This window comes from Salvia miltiorrhiza, chromosome 6, assembly GCF_028751815.1.
Source record: "Salvia miltiorrhiza cultivar Shanhuang (shh) chromosome 6, IMPLAD_Smil_shh, whole genome shotgun sequence".
NCBI classification, from domain to species: domain Eukaryota; kingdom Viridiplantae; phylum Streptophyta; class Magnoliopsida; order Lamiales; family Lamiaceae; genus Salvia; species Salvia miltiorrhiza.
Window position 1 is genome coordinate 1,015,817 of NC_080392.1, and position 13,939 is coordinate 1,029,755.

Here is a 13,939-nt window from a genome sequence, read left to right on the forward strand (position 1 = left end):
GCTGGTCTAATATTTTGAAATTTAACCATTTTTAGGTTTGAATAGCCTTTCCTAAATCTTGCTGGACATAATGTGCATCTACGAGTATATCATCAACTAAGTTTAACCACAATAATCAACAAGCTATCATCACTCAATAAATGTATTTTGACTTTAATTTGGTAGATACACAAATTTATCCACTGATAATTAAGTTAGATTAGTTTTTTTTTTTTAGTTACTCAGATTTACATTTCGAATTCAAGGTTAGTACTCTCTTCATCGCTGTGAATCTTGAGCAATTTTTTTTTTCGATACAAATTTTAAAAAAATACTGATTCCATTCATGAAAGATTGTCCTACTTATCTATTTTTTTTTTTGTCTACAAAGTAGTGTTCTACTCAACTTTTTGTACCACTACACCCTTTTTTCTTTCATTTATTTACCATCAATTGTCATTGATGGACTCACTCATTTCAATTTTTACCCCACTCGTAATATCCGTACAATTCAATTTTTACTCCACTCACAACTATTTTATGAGTTTTCTTAGAATTTGTGTCGAACACCAAATGGGATAATACTTTGTAGCCCAAGGAAATAATATTTTGTGTGTTAAGGATGTAGGTGAAAAGTGAAAAAATTATTATTAAGTTTTTTTCTATTATTATTATTATTATTATTATTATTATTATTATTATTATTATATAAGGAAAGTACTCAAATTTTACGGAACAATTCAAAAAAGAATACTGTTTAAATTTTGGGAGACGAAAAAAGTAGCTTTTTAGATTAATCCTCAATTGGCAGCAGATGGATCGAATATGTTGTATGATACAATAAGTTATACCGAAGATCAATTTGTTAATATAATTTAATTTTAGTTCCAAAAACAAAAAGGAATGGTAAAATCGTCTTCACAATGATACTACTTCAACATACAATAAATATTTTAAAACCCATGTAAAATGGTTTTATGGTGAAACCTTCTTCACAATGATACTACTTCAACATACAAATGATACTTTAAAATGTTAAAGTATCATTTGTATGTTGAAATAGTATAATTGTGAAGCCGATTTTACCATAAAATCGGTTTCACGTGAGTTTTTGTGTCTACGAATGTCATCAATTCATCATATCATAGGATACATAACGTCTTGGAAATAACGCCTATATAAAACAAATTTAATTCGTACATGCAATATTAGTTAACTAGGTCCCTATAAATTTCAATAAATTAGTTAGTCATAAATTAGTTAAATGGAAGGAAAAAATGATTTATTTAATTTATTTTTTAAAATAAGAAAATAGCATAGACAATGCAATAAATTAACTAGATCTCTCTTTATGATTAGTCCTAATGTGGCTATATTTAAAAGAATGTGCATTTAATAGAAGTACCCAAAACTTTAAAATAAAGCCTAACTCGAAAGTATTGAAAATAATTCTCAATAAAATAGCAAACTATTAAAAAAAAAAAAACAGCACTGCACTATGCAAAATTAATTTAATTAGCAATTTTCTCTGAAACTAATTAGCAACTATAAAAAAAAGTATAAAAACGAAAAACAACTGCACTGTGAAAAATTGGAACAAAACAGCATAAAGAAAACGTGGCGGTGTTAGATTGTAGTTGAACAAACATGATAAAGACAAGTAGAACTATTTTGGCAGGCAATAAATTTATGTTCAAGGTGAAAACGTGGTTGGGCGCAGCTGAATTTCCCATTTTCTTCTCCAAAACCAGGAAAATTTACACTGCAAAACCACCAGAAATGGCCCACACCCTCATGAGTCAAAGGGTAATTTACCAAAATGGGATATGATAAACCCATTTCTTTATTCAGCGCTTTCAAAAGATTCAATCTTGGAAATGCCCAGAATGATGTCCAGTTACTGCTTATACACCTGAATCAGCATGCAGTTGCATGTGATGATATAGATACAGGGTTGAGAGAGAGAGAGAGAGAGAGAGAGAGAGAGATTCGGAAATCCCAAAGATTTTAGTGAATTCGTTGTTGTCTCCCTTTCTTGCTTCTGGGATTCATCCTTTCTTGAATTTATTATTTGTGCTCGAATTTTTTTTGATATTAACAGAGTTTTAGATTATAAAGATTCCATCTTTTTTCAGTCTCTCATAGATTAATTGAATGGCGAATGCATCTGGGCTGGTTGCTCCTACAGCTCCCAGTTTGAGGAGGAGATTTTCTCAATCATTAGGAATCTATCGATCTGGGTTTTGGTTCTACGACGGCGTTTCGAGGCTAACAGTGTGTTCTAGTGCGGCGCAGGGCGCAGAGAAGCTTTCCCTTGCTGAACCCAAAGCGCGCAGGTAGCTAATTCTTTGCAAAGATTAGATTTTTGCCGATTTTTGTTGCTTGCTTTTTGTGGGTTTTGTGATCTTGATTTGCTCATATAGATTTTGGGAAGTGCGAGTGTTGAATGAAGAAATTTGGTGATATATAGTTAGTGAGAAGTTGTTGATGCTAACTTTCTATTGTTGTGAATGGGATTGGGAAGTGTTTGTGCTGATTTGAATCTGGATGATTTTTATTAGTCAGTATGTAATTAAAAATGATGTAAGAATCTAATGTTGCAAAGATCATATGTATTGTCTGGATTTTCCTATGTGCAGTGGAATTAATCAGTGTGACATGGTATCTGTAAGGTCTGTGGTGTCTGCTGCCTTAGCCTATTTGATAGCATTAAACTAAATGAATTTTTGTGGAGAAAAAGAGAGATTCTTGTAAGGTCTGTGGTTTCTGCTGCCTTAGCCCATTTGAAAACATGTTCTATGATATCTCGAGAGGTTTAGAAGCCAACCCGATTTTTGAAAGCTAACTATGGCTGAATCTTGCTTTGTGCTCGTGTGGATTATGAAATAAAAATTCTCTTGTGGTTGATTTGAGTTTAAGTATCTCTGAGGTTTGCTGTAGTCTTGTTTTTCATTCAAAATGTATTGTTTGATATTGTGCATAACGGTATTATAGTTGTCTTTTTCACTATTCCAAATTCATTTGGTATCTCATAGTATTATGTATATTGCGGATCCTTCTTTGGCTAAGTGAATGCAGAATTGGGTGATGATTCTGATTCGTTTCTGGTTTACTAACTTAAATTTGTAAAGACTTGTCAGCAAAGGGTGCAAGTTAGTTGGATGTGGCTCTGCACTGCCAAGTATTCAAATATCCAATGATGATCTCTCAGAAATTGTCGATACTTCTGATGAATGGATATCTGTTCGGACTGGAATTAGAAATCGGAGAATACTTTCCCGTGAGTTGTTCTTTCCACTTAATGCTCAATTACTCTTGTACATAGTTATGCATATTGAGATCAAATTAAGACTTTGGTACATCGAAAGAAACTCTGCAGCGGTAATTACGGAAAACCTAGAATTCGAGATTTTGCCAAAGTCACATGTTTCAATGAGAGAATAACACTATAACTAGTTGATTTCCAATTAGACTATTGAATAGTATGGAGAATAATGATGAATTCAACTCCGCATCGACCAAACAGCATTGGATGTGTCTGGCCAATAATATTAAGGGGATATTACGTCTTAGATGAGTACCTTTTTTACTGTCATTTGCTTTCTGCTACTTTAAAGCTGTCATTTATTTTCTTTCTCACTTAATGGCTGAGATGCTATGCTTAACATTCGTTATGGTTTTAAAAACAAATAATCTCTTGAGCAATGACGAATAAAGTCTCCCTAGATATTATGATGTGTCTCAAGTTAGCTTGGAAGGTTTACAGACTATAGTAGTATTTGCAAGCACGTTGTCACATCTGTAATCCATGACCTCGACTGTGTCTTTCGTGGTCTCTCGTCAACATGAATATTCTCAAATTTTATGCGTTGTCCATGCTCCCTAGGCTTATTATTAATCTAGCATGGATTTAACCATTCAAGTCCAGCCAGACTCAATAATGCACCACATGATTAAGATGAAAAAACGAAAGAGTAGTTTGAAACTTGGTATAGTGTACATATTCTAACTGCAAAGTCCTTTGATATAGTTCTTTGGATAGTGGATTTTAGGAATTTTGGACGCATACGAACCCTTTTTTATCAACCAAACACAACTCATTTTTTGAATTCTATTGCAGGAAAAGACAGCTTGACGGCTATGGCTACAGAGGCTGCACAGAAAGCTCTCCAGATGGCTGAGGTCGACCCCGATGACGTTGACCTCGTGTTGCTGTGTACTTCAACTCCAGAAGACTTGTTTGGGAGTGCTCCTCAGGTAATGTTTTTAGTAATAATATGTAATGTGGTCTGTTTTTATATTTTTCGTTTCTTTATACTTTTGTTTATATGATTTCCCACTACTATTCGGGATCTTCACCATATTAAGGCTATATAACTATTTCAATTTGATATGTTATTCAGAGTTGTTGTTTTACCTCATCTGCTAAATTCTGCTAGTTCCGTGCAACACTTCTCAAACCAATATGCTTACCGTATTATATCAGCGAACAGAGCATTTTCATTTCTGAACCTTGTTTTTTTTTTGTACCCTTGGTCTGTAATGGTGCATTTTCAAAGGATTTACTATTTTATTTTACTTATTTCCAGATTCAAAAAGCACTTGGCTGCAGTAACAATCCGTTGGCTTATGATATTACGGCTGCCTGCAGTGGCTTCCTATTGGGCCTAGTTTCAGCTGCTTGCTATATTCGAGGTAAATCCCTACTAATACTTCAAATGAGGGTTCCTTTTTTTTTGTATATATGAACAAAGTTTTTATGAGTTAATATCTTAGGGGGTGGCTTCAATAATGTTCTTGTGATCGGGGCTGATGCTCTATCGCGTTATGTTGACTGGAACGACAGAGGATCATGTATTCTCTTTGGTGATGCTGCCGGTGCTGTTTTACTACAGGTTTAACCCCTTCCATACACTCCTACTGCTGTTTTCCTATTGTTTCGAAATAGAGACTCGGAGAAGGATTTGCTCGAAACTTTAACTGCAATATTTTACTATTTCAATATATATTGAGGCGAGGAGTCATATACTTACATGTATTAAGCTTCTCACTCACTCACGAGAGAGAGAGAGAGAGAGAGAGAAAAAAAAACGAGCTAGCCCTTTATCAAGTTGGTTTTGTGAATTTACTTGGAATTGCTATACTCCTATTTTGTTTTGTTGGTTTTGCTCATATTTGCAGTGGTTTGCTTGATAATTTATTAGAGTTAAATAGAATATATGAACTCTCTGATCCCGATTTTGGTTTACTTGTAATAGTGTCGATTATCTCTGTCTGGTTAGCGTCTATACTTTTGATATCAAAAAAGTTAATATATACCAATATGTGGTGTTGTGTAAATTTGGATAGTAGGTGTTCTATTTGACACAAGCTGATGTTGTTATCTTTCTGTAGTCGTGTGATAGCGAAGAAGACGGTTTATTTGCTTTCGACATGCACAGCGATGGTGAAGGTCAGAGGTAAGTGAAATTCGCCCTTCTCAGAAACCGATCGCGTGTTGTTCCGGTTGTGCAAACGAGCATAACGTGTGCGGTTTTTCAGGCACTTAAAAGCCGGCATGAAGGAAAACGGCAGGGATGAGTTGGGCACAAACGGTTCGCTCCTTGGACTCCTGCCCGAGGCCCCGTCCTCGTTCTCGTGCATCGAGATGAATGGTAAAGAGGTCTTCCGCTTTGCTGTCCGTGTCGTTCCACATTCGATCGAACTGGCCCTAGAGAAGGCAGGTCTTGGTGTGTCCAATATAGACTGGCTACTACTGCATCAGGTATGTATGAGATGGAAGGCGTCCCGTGTCCGTCCTTAGCTATAACGTGTGGAACGGTTGGAGCTCGGTAATGTCGAATTCGAGCTTGAACTCGAGCTCGGCTCGTTAGATGTTCGAACTCGAACTCGTTAAAAATTTAGAAAACCTTTTTAAATAATATATTACTCGAGCTCGAGCTCGACTCGTTTAAGGCTCATGCACTAACTCGATTGAAGGTTCGTGAACAGGCTCGCAAACATGTTCGCGAACAATAAAATTCGAACATGTTCGCGACAGCTGTCGGGCTCGAGCTCGGCTCATTTACTATCGAATCTTAGCTTCAAAGGAGCTTTTTTCGAGGCGAAATCTCGAATAGCTTGCTAGTAGTTCTGTTCATATACAATCCTACTAATTAATGGATGAATGCAGGCGAACCAGAGAATAATCGATGCAGTAGCCACGCGTCTGGAGGTTCCCCCGGAGCGAGTCATATCCAATCTGGCGAACTACGGGAACACGAGCGCTGCCTCGATCCCGTTGGCGTTGGACGAGGCCGTGAGAAGCGGGAAGGTCCGAGGTGGCGATACCATCGCCACAGCGGGTTTCGGAGCCGGCCTTACGTGGGGCTCGGCTATCGTTAGATGGGGATGAATTGATCATCACTTCTCTCAGTTGTGTTTTGCTCTGTTATTTGATTTGTTCAACACTGCAAACTGCAACTGTAAATTAACAATCTCTGCTGATTATGCCAAAAAATTCCTCTTTCTTTACCAAATTTTTAATCTTGCACAGCTTGTTTTGCTAACTTAAATCTTTTTATTACGTGTTACACAAAACAAGCCTCACAACTTTCAACAATATTTTATTTAAATGTGAAAATGATAAATTCACGATATAATCTTGCACAGCTTGTGTTGGTTACATTGCATTGTTTAGTTAAATTAAAATATAATCATGATTTATATGCATTGATATCTTCATCACGAGATAATTTGTCTACATACATACGTCTTGGATTTTCAAAAATCTTGCTTCTTCAAATATTTCACGACTTTATCTTATAGTATCATTAGATATATAGGTAGGGTCGTAAACGAGCCAAGCTGCTCGCGATGTTCGATTCGATAAAAGTTCGATCGGTAATTTAATGAGCAGCTCGTTTAGCTAAACAAACCAAGCTTAAGCATGACGATACTCGACTCGTTTGCTCGTGAGCAAGCTCATTAAATGATTTATCTTAAAAACATAAGATTATTAGTTGAATGTCGTATATTTTATACTATAATTAGTAATATTTGGATTAAGTATTTAATTAACATAATTTATTTACAATAAAATAGTAAATATATTACATTGTTGTGAATAAAATATCTTATACTAGTATATTTGAAAAATATCTTATACTAGTAAATATATTAGGAAAATAATCAAAATTTTAAATTTAAAAAATTCGATTAGGCTCGGTATTGTATTCGACTCGATTAAAGCTCGATCGATAATTAAGTAAACAACTCGTTTAGCTAAACAAGCCAAGCTTGAGCAAAACACTATTATGTTTGACTCGACTCGATTACACCCTAGACGTAGGTCATGCCCACAACCACCCTTTTTTTTTTCTTGGGAGTTAGGTGTTACCTACCTCATCGATTTAATTGCTACTTTTTGGTTGATTGAGTAGTCACCCACTTCATTACCCAATAATTATTTCATTTTACAATGTGCTGGCAAATCCCACTTCACAAAATTGATCAACAAAAATAAATAAATCCCTCCAAATATTTTGAGAAAGAATTTGTTTTGGAGGGGCCATAAATATTGTATCTATGATTTCATATGTAACAATGGGTAATAATAACCAGTCTCATCCAATCCCTTTCAGCTATGTACAGTTGAAAATAAAATTATCAACAAGAAAAAGAAAATCATAATAAATCTAAAAAAAAAAAACAGGTACATTTTAAGTTTTAACCCAAAATTATATTAAAATCATAATACATGAAGGATTCTTTTTTCAAAAAACCTTAGTCTCAGCCATCTTGCTGGCTCATCAAGAGTCACTATATCTAACATTGCATCGACATTATTCGCGTATCGCGTATCGTACATCTGTAGTATAAATTATACGAACGAAATAATCTTTTAGCGAGCGAGAGGGAAAATAGCAAAAAAAGAAAAGAAAAGAAAAGAATGAAACGAAAACAAAATTCACAAACTAACTGATATTGTAACAACAATCTTCTGAAGGCAAGGAGTGGTCTGTGCACATTGCCTCCCTTTATACTTCAGAAATTAGCAATACTGTAATGACGACCTTGTCTCTCCACCCGAATCACCACACGACGAGGGCCTCATTACCATACATCGCGCAAGTACCTTCCCGTTGTTTGCAGATTTTTGACCATGCCCTCAGCTTCGGAGCTGCTCAGAGAACCCTGCAAAACGAGTAGGTAGATAGGCATAGCTTTAACACTGGTGATCTTCCTCAGAATTAGAGCTTAACACACTATGTAACAAGGTACATGAATCGACGACTTTAAACTTATAAACACCTTTAAATGATACTATATAAACTACAATAGTTAAGCAAAATCAAAAAGACCCAAAAACCTCAAAAAAAAGTAACCATTCCTTAAAGAGGCGTTTGGTTTGAGTGATAAAGCATGATTGATAAAATAATCCATCTTAATCAAGTGTTTGGTTTGCATGATTGGGCCCGTGATTGATAACTTGACCTGCATCTAATCATTTCATTTGAAATGAGTGATTATTTATCACCCTAAAGTTGGGCGGATTATTTAATCATTCATCCAATCTTATCAATCACATCCACCAACCAAACGCCTCCTAAGTTAACTGTCAATATCGCACAACTATAAATGAGTGGACATGAAAAGAACAATATATAATGCATTGTTTGCGTCATTCAAAAATCCAGGTCTAATGGGTAAAGGCACATGAAAAACATGAAGAGATAATGGTATTAAATGCCCAGCATAGAGAGGATATGAAAGTGGTTCCAAAGTCTATAGTACCCCACGAGAATGAAGCAAAAATGGGAGGGGAAGCGAAGGAACACAAGGACCACCTATTAACCAAGGAATTCAAAAATATAAGTTGCAAGAGGCACCAACCTGTTCTTGTGCGATTGTGTGGAGAGTTCGGTGCACATCACGTGCCATTCCCTTGGCATCACCACAGACATACATGTAGCCTCCATCAGAGATCATCTTCCATATGTCCGAGGCCTATTATTCAGTACATGTAACTTAGATGTTAGTGAAAGAACTTTTATAGTTGGATGAAACTTAGGGCAAAATTAGTGACAAAGATTGCATACCCTTTGAGACATCTTGTGCTGAACATATTCCTTCGCGGGTCCCTCCCGTGAGAATGCAACTATGAGCTCGGAAATTGCTCCAACTTTGACAAAACTGTTCAACTCATCTTCATAAATAAAATCCTGCAGGGTTGCAACAAGTAAAAAGAATTCTTGATTGGCATTCATTTTTTTTTTTTTTAAATCAAGTGTTTAGCAATAGTCGAGTAGATAACTGACCATTTTACGGTTCCTACAACCAAAAAATAAAATGGCAGGACCAAGCTCAGCTCCAGATTCCTTTAGAGCTAACCTTTCCTGAAATTATTGGTAGGAAATTACCATATCGTTCTAGTTAGAGAAATCAGAATTAAGGCCTCAAAAGTAGGTTTAAGCTCGAAATGTAATCACACAAACCTGAAGGAAACCCCTAAATGGAGCCAAGCCAGTACCGGGGCCGACCATTATTATCGGTACTTTAGGATCAGCAGGGAGTTTAAAGTTAGAGTTCCTAATAAAAATTGGTGCCCAACTGCAATCGCTACTTTCCTCCAAAGGCACAGCATTCTGATAAGAGGCAGATGGTGAGCTTTGAGGCAATAGAACATATGCTCGTGTAACAAGTGGGATGGATGTAAATTACGATTAGAATGGCTCTTTATTGAGAAATGACATGATGATCTAATAGCCAATTTCTTACTATCATCTCTGCTGCTCAAAATATTACTTTAAGAAGTAGGTTTTAACTTAAATAAAATACCTTTATCCATGTAGAGCATATACCCTTATGGATTCGTCCTGTCGGTGTTTTGTCGTAGACCAGAGCACAAGTCACATGAACTCTGGTTGGTGCGATTCTGGATGATAGTTGAAGAGTCAGTGAGTAGCTAAGATAAATTATCGAAAAAAAGAACACACAAGGAAGAATTTTGCTATCTCCCGGAGCATTTCATTTTAGCAGATTATAACTTATAAGATGACCTATTGCTAATGTAGTTAGAACTCCAGCACAAGTCTTGAACTTTTAGATTGAAATAACATCAAATGAAATAGGAAGGCGAGAACTCACTTCGGGGAGGATGAGATAGAATAAAATCTGGGCTGAAGGCGAGGAGCAATTGCTGCAAAGAAAACACCTAGAGGAGGCTTCGCAGATGGGAACTCAGCCATGACCTCAAGTAGACTTCTCTGACTTGCAACTATATACTGTGCATATTCCTCCTGAAAATGTGGGAACATAAATATTACAAGGTGGAAAAGTGACCAATTTAGATTAAAAGGTAACATTCGACAGTATGAACTATTCCAAAACCTTTCCATCAGGGGATGCAAGATACCGGAGACGATCAGCTTCACTTTGGTCGGAAGCATATTCTGCTAATGCAACTAGCACAGACTGGAGAAACAATTATGTTAGAGCTTTAATCCCCAACTATGTTCAAGGCAAACTAATTAGCAAATACGACAATACAGGGGTGACTAATATACCTTTTTGGGCATACTAATAAGATCTGCATATTTAGTTAGAGCTGTTCGCAAAGTGCAAGGGGGGAATGGAGGTGGCAAAGAGCTTCCACTGAGTGGAGTGCCGTCCTCGTTATCAGTATGAACTGAAAAATATGTTTGTGGAGACAGATTTAGTAACTTTTCTGCTTCCTCCACATTCTCGAGCAAATTCTCACAGTAGACACCAACATGGTCCCCTGTTTCATACCTGTGGAATAAAGAAGTACATAAGCAAAAATTAAACTACCTCATTTTAAAGTCAAGTGGAAGCCAAATGGAAATTGCAATATGTTAAGTAATATCATATAGGCTACTAAACAAGTATAGTATAAACTTACACAAGTCCTGTGCCTGATATGTCAAACTCCAAATGAGTGCAAGAACGATCTGATGCGGGAGTGTGGAGCTCTCTCTTTACAGCAACATTTGCCCTTCAACAAACAACCATCCATGCATATGGTATTAATAAGAAAAACCCCTTCAAATTACAATAGAAATTTTTGAAAAGGGAACAGAGATGCAAGCTTAATACCTGCAGGGATGTTGAGCATCATAAACAGTGTTACCGTTGGCACGACCATTTGGTGAGCCATTCTCTGTAATTAATCCATCTGTTTGGTCATGGAGCACAACACGATACTGCAAAACCACAGCGGTGTATGGAGTAGCAACTGTTGCATCATCCTCATTGCGGAGCAATTTATCCAACTCAGGCCACACTAATTCACGCCTGTATCAGCAACAAACGTAAGCACACTCGTCAAATACAGATAGCACAATCAGACACACGTGTACATATATATAATAGATAGAGTCCAATCCTTCCAACAATTATTTATAATCTAATTACCATGCACTAAAGTCATCTTCAATGCATTGATCATCATCTCCCAAGCCTACTGGGACAAGCTTCTTTCCTCCTGGATTCAGGTGAAATTTTCCTTTTTAAAATAATATAGGGAAATAGAATACGGTGATTCCATATATTTTACAATGACAAACACAGTTTTGTACGATTGACATTGCCATGAATGTTAATTGAGCATCTTGCACAGAAAAAAACTATATCAACCATCCAGATGAAAGAACATTCTCAGAATCAATATACCTTGCTCGGTGATAAGGTCATCTACCACTATCGCAATCTGTCAAAAACAATTAAAGAACGAAAAGAAAAAAGTTCATCATATACGCATGACTGAAACTCAAGAATGCTCGACTCAAGCAACTGAACAAGTGTTAGCATCATGCAGTTATATACCTTGTTGAAATGCTCGTATTGTCTATTCCCAAGACCGAACACTCCATACTGAAGATTCTTAAGCCAGTCCTCCCTATCCTTTCCCTGCAAAAAAAAAAATGCTCAACATCAACCTCAAATACCACATTGTATTATGAACGGGACGAAAATCATTCATTGCTAAGAAGCTCCACCTCAGTAAACCATTTGTAAAACCTCGCGGCATTGTCGGTAGGCTCACCATCTCCATATCTGCAGCAAGACAACCCTCAACTAAATCAATAAATCACATTTCTAGAGAAGAGATCCTAATGTTTTCACCCGTAAACTACAGTTGCTGTGCAAACAAGATACAGCTTGAAGTTTAAAAATTATGGGAACCTACGAGGCAAGGAAGAAGAATGCTAAACTCTCCTTCTTCAACTTCTCCTCGTACTCGTCATCATCGGCAGCATAATCATCCTATCACCATCCAAAATGTCAAGATCAGAACTCTGCACTAGATTAAAAAAATGGGAGATAGAAAAGGAAAACAAGAACATACCAAGTCAATTACTTTAAACTTTGCCTGTGGATATCTAGCTTTAGCTTCCTCAGCAAATGCCTATAACACAACACTACAATAATCATTGGCCGGCAAAAGTAAATCTAAATCTTTGCCCAAAAAGTAGCATCAGTTTAAAGTTGCCGGCCACTGAAAAGCGTTTACATCATGCAGCAAAAATCCACAAGGAAAAAGTTAAATCTTGACTAAACCATTGATGCAGCAACTGTAGGTGAAAATTCTGATGATTCAAAATTTGATGTTTTTCTTTTTCCTTTTCAATTCCAATTTTCTAGAAAACAAGCATTTTTTTTTTCATACCTTCGCAAAACCTTCAGCTGTGCCAGTCTGTGTGCCGAAGAAGACGGAAACCTTGGTCTTCTCATCCTCCGCCTCCTCCGGCTCCGCTGCCGGCTTCGGCACCACCAGCTTGGGCGGCTGCAGCTGCTTCTTCCCCGCCGATCCGGCGGTGCGCCGCCAGGCCAGCACCACGACGCAGCCTATGAGCACCGCAACGGACGTAGTAAGCACCATCGCCAGGTCCCTATTCTCCATCAACATCGCCGCCACACCCCGCGGCGCCACCCCCTCTATATCGCCTTTTAAGATCGCCGTTATGAAATCGAGCGGCGAGAGCTTCTTCGACGAGGGTTCCATGATTTCCCGAACTAGGTCCGCGCTAGATTTCCGTGATTAACTAAATCAAATGCAATCAAATTACAGATTGAAGAAACTATCAAAGAATTAATAAAAAAAAACCTCTCTCTACATATATACGCATAAATTATTCAGAGCCTCCCCCCTCCTCAGGTTTTAAGGTTTTATGATTTTGTTGAGAGAATGGGGATATGTTGGGAGGGACTCTGACTTCCACAGATTGGACGAGAGGTGCTGTTCAATGGAGTTTTGTTGAGAGAGAAAGAGAGAGAGGGGGTAGAGAGAGAAGGAGGGAGAAGCTAGAATGGTTAAGACCACCTAACATCGGTTGACCATGGTTATAGTCACACAAGGAAAAAATTAGGGTAATTTATTATCTAAAGGTGTGTGGTTGAAAAATACGAGACACGAGTTTTAATAAAATAGATTAATGTACTTAAATATTCTAATTATTTTTGTTTTAATATATTTTTAAAGTTTCGCCTATTCAAACACATATAAACTCGTACACACAGAAGTTAAAACTGACATATAGACTGATGCAGCAACTCGTGCAGAAGTTATAACTCACAGAGAGACTCTTGCAGAAAATATGAAGAACACTAACAATGATTACCCGGTTCGATGACAAAACACGGCCACACCCAGGGTAAATTATCCACTAGTGATGATAAGATATACAGAGGACTTACACGCGAAGACTCATTCTCCCCAGCCCCTATATCTTCCCAAACCTCCACCAAGATGAATAATTGAGAGTAAATTAACAACTCACTCCCTAAACTTGAATGCTTCACATTCAACGCTTAAACCCAACAAATAAACTTACTCCAACAGGCTGGAGCAAGGAATCAAACTACTAAACCAACCCACAACACTTACAAGATTAAATAAGCCACAAACTAGAACACACTTACGTGAAACGTGTACTCTGAATAATACCCACGAAAATAC

The 13,939-nt window shown here is 37.1% G+C and overlaps 2 protein-coding genes across 3 annotated transcripts; one reads left to right on the forward strand and one right to left on the reverse strand.

Moving 5' to 3' along the window:
* Positions 1-1,614: 1,614 nt before the first annotated feature.
* Positions 1,615-6,497, forward strand: LOC130987689 (beta-ketoacyl-[acyl-carrier-protein] synthase III A, chloroplastic). Of its 2 annotated transcripts, none has more exons than XM_057911300.1 (9): positions 1,615-1,785; positions 2,115-2,315; positions 3,111-3,259; positions 4,100-4,236; positions 4,569-4,674; positions 4,756-4,874; positions 5,374-5,438; positions 5,521-5,743; positions 6,152-6,497. In XM_057911300.1, the coding sequence occupies exons 2-9, from the start codon at positions 2,134-2,136 to the stop codon at positions 6,371-6,373; spliced, it is 1,203 nt and encodes a 400-aa protein (XP_057767283.1). In that variant the 5' UTR covers positions 1,615-1,785; positions 2,115-2,133; the 3' UTR covers positions 6,374-6,497. The 2 variants fall into 2 exon arrangements, with proteins under 2 accessions (XP_057767283.1, XP_057767284.1); XM_057911301.1 differs by having other exon boundaries at positions 1,697-1,997.
* A 1,180-nt stretch (positions 6,498-7,677) lies between these two features.
* LOC130987690 (NADPH--cytochrome P450 reductase-like) lies at positions 7,678-13,328 on the reverse strand. Its single transcript, XM_057911302.1, has 18 exons — positions 12,650-13,328; positions 12,329-12,388; positions 12,170-12,246; positions 11,979-12,036; positions 11,806-11,889; positions 11,653-11,689; positions 11,395-11,464; positions 11,077-11,274; positions 10,883-10,975; positions 10,527-10,752; positions 10,351-10,434; positions 10,108-10,259; positions 9,799-9,895; positions 9,456-9,605; positions 9,279-9,356; positions 9,060-9,182; positions 8,854-8,967; positions 7,678-8,154 (listed from the first exon to the last, which is right to left on the reverse strand). Exons 1-18 carry the CDS (start codon positions 12,983-12,985, stop codon positions 8,074-8,076), a joined length of 2,118 nt encoding a protein of 705 aa, XP_057767285.1. The 5' UTR covers positions 12,986-13,328; the 3' UTR covers positions 7,678-8,073.
* Positions 13,329-13,939: the final 611 nt, after the last annotated feature.

Coding starts and splice junctions, on each gene's coding strand:
- LOC130987689 (XM_057911300.1), top strand. CDS start 2,134: ATGGCGAATGCATCTGGGCTGGTTGCTCCTACAGCTCCCAGTTTGAGG. Junction 4,675..4,755: donor AGCTGCTTGCTATATTCGAG/GTAAATCCCTAC, acceptor TTAATATCTTAG/GGGGTGGCTTCAATAATGTT. Junction 4,875..5,373: donor CCGGTGCTGTTTTACTACAG/GTTTAACCCCTT, acceptor ATCTTTCTGTAG/TCGTGTGATAGCGAAGAAGA.
- LOC130987690 (XM_057911302.1), bottom strand. CDS start 12,985: ATGGAACCCTCGTCGAAGAAGCTCTCGCCGCTCGATTTCATAACGGCG. Junction 9,357..9,455: donor CATTTAGGGGTTTCCTTCAG/GTTTGTGTGATT, acceptor CAATAATTTCAG/GAAAGGTTAGCTCTAAAGGA. Junction 8,155..8,853: donor ACACAATCGCACAAGAACAG/GTTGGTGCCTCT, acceptor CTCGTTTTGCAG/GGTTCTCTGAGCAGCTCCGA.